Source organism: Helicoverpa armigera, chromosome 28 (assembly GCF_030705265.1).
Source record: "Helicoverpa armigera isolate CAAS_96S chromosome 28, ASM3070526v1, whole genome shotgun sequence".
Taxonomy (NCBI): domain Eukaryota; kingdom Metazoa; phylum Arthropoda; class Insecta; order Lepidoptera; family Noctuidae; genus Helicoverpa; species Helicoverpa armigera.
Genome location: NC_087147.1, coordinates 971,815 through 979,427, shown reverse-complemented (window position 1 = coordinate 979,427; position 7,613 = coordinate 971,815). Strand labels below are relative to the sequence as shown.

At 34.5% G+C, this 7,613-nt stretch overlaps 1 protein-coding gene across 4 annotated transcripts in view; it reads right to left on the bottom strand.

The window, feature by feature from the left end:
- Positions 1-72: 72 nt before the first annotated feature.
- Positions 73-7,613, bottom strand: part of LOC110377993 (neural/ectodermal development factor IMP-L2) — an 80,724-nt gene continuing 73,183 nt past the window's right edge. For all 4 annotated transcript variants that reach the window (XM_049851787.2, XM_049851788.2, XM_064042366.1 and 1 more), the window contains exons 2-7: positions 5,606-5,758; positions 4,808-4,974; positions 3,818-3,980; positions 2,625-2,818; positions 1,986-2,108; positions 73-1,343 (exon numbers count right to left, since the gene is read on the bottom strand). In XM_049851787.2, coding sequence (XP_049707744.2) covers positions 1,335-1,343; positions 1,986-2,108; positions 2,625-2,818; positions 3,818-3,980; positions 4,808-4,974; positions 5,606-5,714 — 765 coding nt within the window. In that variant the 5' untranslated portion in view covers positions 5,715-5,758 and the 3' untranslated portion in view covers positions 73-1,334. The remainder of the gene's footprint in view (positions 1,344-1,985; positions 2,109-2,624; positions 2,819-3,817; positions 3,981-4,807; positions 4,975-5,605; positions 5,759-7,613) is intronic.

Sequence of the window (7,613 nt, the reverse complement as noted above, 5' to 3'; positions counted from 1 at the left end):
CAACTGGGAGTGCGAAGAAGATACTTAATTTTCTCCAATGAAGAAGCATTATAAAATAAAAATAAAATAATATAAATATTTCATCACTTTGTTTATTGTAGGTATTTATGTTGAATCACAGTCTAAGACACAATAAGTAGGTATACATTGATAAAATCGATCAAATGATGGGTACTTGACGAAAATTCAATTATTATTTTTATAATGAAAGGGTTATCAAAAAAAAACTGTTATTATTTTACGTGAAATCTATCCTATGACAAAAAAATGGTCTTAGAATATAATGAAGAAAAAAGTTAGAAAAAAAAATTATATCAAGTACCCAACGAAACAAAATTCTTTAAAAATTCATTTATTTATTATTACATTATTATTCGTTTCTCTTTATATTAAAATAACAACATCAAATTAAACGAAAAATTATTAAAAAAATAATAGGCAGACTCAATTTTTAAGGGGGTTTACACACGAGCGGTTAAACGCTGCGTTTTGACCACTTGGCGGGCCAGCCGCTAGTGTTTAGGCGAAATTAGATTTATACTAAGATTTAAAAATCTTATCTTATATTTAATGTATGTATGTACTTTTATTTAAAGCCTCCTTCACAACCTCCGGATAAGTTTCCAAATATTGATTGATTGATTAGTATACAAATATTGTTCAAACTAATCTAAAGGTACGTTTTAAACGCTAAGTTGCAGTCTACAGTTGGCATTCAAAACGCACCTTTTCTATAATATCTTATCAAGAAGCAGTGAAACTGGGCTTTTATTTTATTCTTTTGATTTAATTTTAATAAATACATATACTTATCTCACAATTTTGATTGATAAAGTTTCATTTTGTACATTTAAATTACATATTTTAAGTAACTTTTCGAAAATCGTTATTTATGTATGTATGTGTATGTGTTTTACAAAGTTTTCATTGTTTCGCAAATATGCTGAAATAAAAGAAAACTGTGTAAATGAAAAGTATGATACTTCTTTGCCATTTGCTTAATATAAATCTGGCATTTTTCTTATTACATATTAACAAATATAAGATTTTATTTTGAAGATTTCTATAAAACTTTTTACCAAGTATTAAAAAATCGTTATATTATATAAAAAAATATATATTCACCAATAATAATTCCTAGCTCCTAGGAACGTATCTATAAGTAAAAAATTCGTATATTCGTCAGAAAATGACAAGAAGCAAAAACGCAGTAAAAACGTTGAACAAACGCAGCGTTTTTTGGCGCTGTGTGGAACAGCCCTAAATAAAAACTTAATTATTATCAGGAACATCCAGTTAAGTATACTCGACGCTTTGTTTGTTTGTTTGTTCGTTTATCCGGCCTGAAAATAAAGAAAATTTTATGTCATCAGCAACTATGATGGAAAAATCATCATGAATATGATAAAAATATGTAGTTGTTTTTTAAGGCGGACATAGTAACCATGATTTAATTTAAGTTGTGGCAAGCTTCTCAATTATGAGTGTGTGTTGTGATAAAGACTCACGCTCCAAAATTACTGACCCGATTTGAAAAATTCTTTCACTGTTGGAAAGCTACACTCTTCCCGAGTAACATAGGATATACTTTATCGCGGTAGTGAATGATTCCCGGATGAAACCGTTGAAACATCTAGTCTTATCATAAAATCGTTGCCATTTAAAATTCTAGGTCTCGTGCACAGATTAAACAAATGACTCTTGAGTCATTTTGATCTAGTATTTTTCTACTAGTTTTTATCGAAACCTATATTTTTTTTATCCTAATGAAATAATTAATTATTGTAACAAAAAATAATAGTTTAAAATACTAAAAAACACGCTAGTCGTGTTTGTCATCAAAAGTCAGAGCGTGTGCAAAATTTCATCCTAATCGAATACCGGGAAGTGGGTCAAATTAAGATCCCAAGTTTTTCTTACATACATAGTTACAAGTGAAGCTAATATGTATACGCGAGTTAAAAAATGATAGGTATGTAACTCACTTTAGCAGGATACACGAATGTCTTAGCTAGTTGCGAGCCGAACACGTTGGTCGCCTGACACGAGAACTCGCCCATATCGCTCCAGCGAAGCGAGGAGATCACCAGCTCGCCTGAACGTAGCACCTGTGAGAGATAGTGGGGATTAGTGGGGGTGCTGATTTGTGAAAAAAGTGTCTCTAGGTATTTGGGGCAGAAAAAAATACTTTGAAGCAATATTTTAGCTGCATATTTTGGGGACAAAATTATAAAGTTATGTTTAAGGCACTGTTAAACTGAATTTGCGAAATTGAATAGGTATATAAAACAAGGGTTGAGCTTATGATCTGATATGTCCAGTTTGAAATTAAAATGCTTAAAGGTACCCTAAGTATTGCTTTTGTAGTCAAATCAACCTATAGACTTCTGAATTTGTTATGTCAATATCACAAAAAATCATAGCAGATCTTTCTGTAGGTACCTAGTTCATGTACGAAAACATTTACAATAAATTAAACATATTTCCTGACTTCTGGCTGAATTGTTAAAAAAAAAATTGGTATAACTGGTCCTCAATCCTTATCCGGGTGAGAGGAGGCTTGTGCCTAGCAGTGGGACGATAAAAAGGCTGAACAAGATATAACTGATTAAAAAACTTCTTACCTTCATCCTCTCATCCTTCTTAATAACATTGCCCTTATTGTCCATCCACGAGACATGCGGCTTGGGATGTCCCTTGACCCTGCAGGGCAGCACGATGTTGTTCCCTATCGTGTCGACGTACATCTCGTATGTCACCACTATGCGCGGCTCTAGAGGGAAGAGTTTGGCGCGCTCTGTCAGTGCGGTGCTGCCATCTGTTGGGGAGTAGCGGAATTAGAATAAAGTAATGATTATTAGTTCGTGTGTTTGGCGTTCGAAGTTTTAGGTTGGTTAATTGTTTACTTTAGGATGGCTTTATACAGACGAATATTTTTTTCGCATAAATAGTGACCTATTTTTAATCTTGTAGAGGCACATTGGTACTCTTTTAAGTCTTAGCTTTCATTGGTACCTACTCTTTTTTAGACTTAGCTTTAGCTATTAACAGAAATAGTATTATTAATCAAATATTTTTATTTGTTAATATATTTTTATTCAATAGTTCGACGAATTATATTAGGTATTAGAATTATATTATAGATTCAAAAAGTATTTTCGGCAGATAAAACAATACATGATTGTTGTCATTCTCATAAGTTTAGTTACAACTTTACAACAAGTACCAACTTTTTTATATTTAAAGACAGTCAACTTGAAAATGAGGGTTTTCTAAAATGGCGTCCACGAGGTGGCAGCACAGGAGCGTCAGGTCCAGGTAACTGTCAAAGTGCTTATCTTTAGTATGAAAACTGAACGATTTTAGTGATTTTTTATTTTATAGTTAAAGCACTGCGTTATTGTTTTACAATTGCGGTTGAGTAGATAAAAAACTAAATCATTTTGTGTAAACAAATTCTAGTACATTACGTTATTTACCTTTCAAAGAGCTTTTCCTTAGTACCAGCGACTTTTGCACCCCTCTTTCTGAGCTCAATTTTTAGTCCGGAAAGCGTATTCTGACCGTAGTCCATAATAAAATCAATAACACTTCCAATATAACAGAATTTCAATAAGCAATATGTTCGGACCCTACAATTCCATACTATTTGACAGCTGTTTGGACCAGACGCATACGTGGCGCCGCTAGGTGGCAGAAAAAAGAGAGAAAACCCTCATTAGCTAGAAACAATACTTAATATTTTTAATTTGTATATTTTGTGTAATTTAGTTCGAAACATACTTCGTCAGATACATTTTAAACCACAATTTCTCACCTGTACTATAAACAACAGTGGTAGCCCTCGCAGTCTTAGCCCCAGCAGTGACCAGGCACGTATACACATCATGTCCCGAAGTCTTGGAGACCAGCAGCGTGGATATGACCCGCGCGAGTGAAGTCGGGTTGCTGTCTATTAGCTCATTGGATTCCACGTCATACTGAAAGAAAAGGTAATGTTAGTGGTGCTGCCATCTAGCGGTGAGGGGAACCAAACGTTTACTAAAAATAGAGTAATTTGAGAAAGAATTTTCATAGGAAAGTAGAATTTAAGAGCGAATGAGATAAGAAGTAAAATTTCGTGTATTTTGTGTCTAAGGTAAACCACGGCCGGTGTGTCGCTTTTTTTGCTAGAACTCGGACACACTGCCGTGGTCTAGATATTTAGGTACCTATGTGTCATTACTTCTTATTTAGGCTTTTAAATTATCATCTTCGCTCTTGAATTCCAGTTTCTTTGTATTGGAATATATTTTTATCAAAAAAGAGTTGTTTACTGCAAACTATTGCAACTTTGATTACTTTATTATATCGGTATGAATCGAAGAATAATTGAGGTATATCAGAGAATAATTCACGCTGTCCAGTTGTTAGCTGTTACAGCCTTTTTATCGTCCCACTGCTGGGCTGCGGCCTCCTCTCACACGGAGAAGGATTGAGCATTAATCACCACGCTTGCTCAATGCGGGTTGGTGATTTCAGACTTTATAGTCCAGGTTTCCTCAAGATGTTTTCCTTCACCTTTTTATCAGCCATTGGTGTCTAAGTATACTTAGAAAGTACATACAAACTTAGAAAAGTTGCATTGGTACTTGCCTGACCCTGGAATCGAACCCACACCCTCATACTCGAAAGGTTGGTTGGCACGCTGTCCAGTACCATTGCGAATTACATTATTTTATCAGCATATCTTCCCCATTTTCATATACCAAATGTATATTAATTTTATAAGTAGGTACTTAATTATTTTACATTTTGAACTCCTTACCTCATATACCGGCGCATCATTCCTAAACCAATGTATAGAGGGCGCTGGCGCTCCGACCGCGTCGCAGGTTAGTTCCAGCACATCACCGCTAGAGAGCGCGTACGTCGCGCGGGGGCGCTGCGTTATCGTGAGAAAGCGACGAGCGCCTGTTTGTTTTGTGGGGGGTGCTAGAATAAGAAAAAAGTATAAATAAATACATCAAAAAATTTATTTAGAAAATTAATAGTAAGAGACTTTTATTTCAGGAGTGTCAAATCTGTGGTGCAACGGAAAACGCGAGAATTAATCTTAGTATAGTTTACAGCTACTTGCCAAGAGATGGCGCTACTAGACAGTTACTTTCAACTTTTTCAGTTATAAGTTTTTCTTGTGTTTAATTATTTTTTCGTCGTCTGCTTAGCCTTTTCCCAATTATGTTGAAATTGGCTTCCAATCTAACAGCATACCAATGTTTTACATGGAGAAATAGCAACCCGATACCCCTCGATACGACTGGTTGTTAGACTTTTTCCGTCTTACCACAAAAACTTTTAAACGTCAGTTTAAGACTTGTCTAAAAAAATGACAAATTATGACGTTGAAATAAGGTCCATTTTGCAGCCACAATTTTTTTAGACAAGTCTTAGACACATGTTTAAGTTTTTGTAGTAAGACCATTTGGGTTCTGACTTCCCGTAACGATTGCCCGGGTAACTGGTTCGAATAAATAAAATTCTTAGGCAGTCGTTACATGTAAACACTGGCAAGACAGGAAGCCGACCCTCGCAATTATTTTTCAGAAATAAGTAAGAAACTTACCATGATTTTCAATATGATTATCCAAATCAAGCAGACGCATGTGTTTGTTAACGTTAGCCGAGCGGCCGCACCCGAGCAGAGCCAGCGCAAACACTAGTATCAGATACATTGCTATTCTATATAATACTGTAGAGATTCACGTATTAGAGTTATCTGAAACAAAAGAGAAAACATCGTTTATTAATGTTGTACTTCTTCTCTTATAGAAGATCTGACAGAAAGCTTGCTGATTCTGAGTTTTGTAATTATGACTCGACTGATATTAAGAGTTGTACGTTTCACATGTTTTGAATATTACACCTTCTTTTTTTCGGATATTGACGTTTCTTATTTTGTGAGTGAGTGCGTTTATAATACGGCCAAAAGCCGATGACAGCTTTTTTAAATAAATGGTTCTGAAAGGTTAACTTGCAAAACTCACACTAGGCACTTTGCTGAGGGTGCAGCGTGAGGGAGTGTCAGGCTCTCACTGACTAAAACACACCATGTTCCTTCTTAAGCCTTTTATGTATCAGCGCTGCGGTAACTCGCGCGAACAATCCCGCAGCACAGTGATTCACTCTAAGGCCATAAATCGAAAAATGTCATCGGCTTATCCCCATTAGATCTACTTACTAAGTGATTAAAAAGTTAAGAAGCTTCCGAAAACTCTAAATACCAGGGTCATAAGGTCAACTTATTATTCACTTTTGTGCATCGGAAGTTAGCGCATCTCGAGTCTAATTATCGCAACGTGTGAGTTATCAAAACTTAACACTTTGTTTTTGAGTGTCACTATTCCAAATCAAGTGTTTACGTATGGTGACAGTATGGAGGTCCAAGACCAAGGTATGTACTTCTATTATCAACTACTTTTTTATTTTTTTTAATGCGTTTAATATTTTATTTTATTTTTTTATTGAAGGTAGCGTTTTTGTAGATTTGTTTGGTATACTTTGATTTCATTTGGACCTATAACTTTTTGCTGCTCAGTGCTGCACTTGAGGCAAATGTTTTTCGAATAAAGAGGATGTTCTTATAAAACCATATAAGTTTCATCTGCATCTTTCTGCCCCTTCTTGGGTTAAAGGAGTGTCAAAGTATGCATGTCCATAGTAAAGAAAAAAACTTTATATTTTAAGTTCAGCTTTCATGTTGTTTTAGGTAAAGTTTTCAAATGTTCTGTTTCGAGGACGACTATTTTTGACATTTGGCACTCTAAAGAGGGTAGTCCAAATGAAAAATGCAACATGTCCTGAATACTTTTACAGAAACATCGTGCCTTTCGGATGACATCGAAAATATCAAACTAGAGACTTTAAGTAATAAAATTATGAATGTATGTAAACGAATTTCTCATTATTGGGCAATATCAAATCGTAGTAGGTCTAAGTTTATAGAGAAATATTCAGATTGGCTGAATGTAGTTGAAAATATTGATGTAGAGCGAATTGAGTTACATGTAGGTATCTCAGAAGTCTGACAAAGTTGAACCATCAACTTCTTCATTCAGATCCCTTCCTAACAGGTTTACGAAAGATCCCTGTCAAAAACAAAAGGTGTACTATCAAAAATTGTACTAGATTTGTTATCTGTTTGTAGTAAATACTTTTGAGCTTGAATGTATTCTGGTATATTTTGTGTTTTGTGTGTATTAGCAAAAAAGGTTGTTCGTGTATTTTTGTTGTTTTATTTTATTCCTTTATGGTTGTTTTTAATATAAATAACCATTATTTATATAGATTTTTCATTAAAAGTCGCAGTATGACATGTTCTAGGTTTATCGTCTAAAACAAAATTACTGCGAGACAATTGTTACACCTAAATAGTAATGATGTATTTTTTAATGAATGTGGATATGTTATAATTTTAATAATTTACACTTCTCTTAACATATTTCAACGTATAAAATAAATTAATTAAAAGTATTTGTGAGTTTCGTATTTATGGCCGCCTTTGTATGGAGCGTGAATCACTGTGCGCAGCCCCGGCAAGCTTTGGCCTTTAGGGGTACCTACCTAGCAAGCCC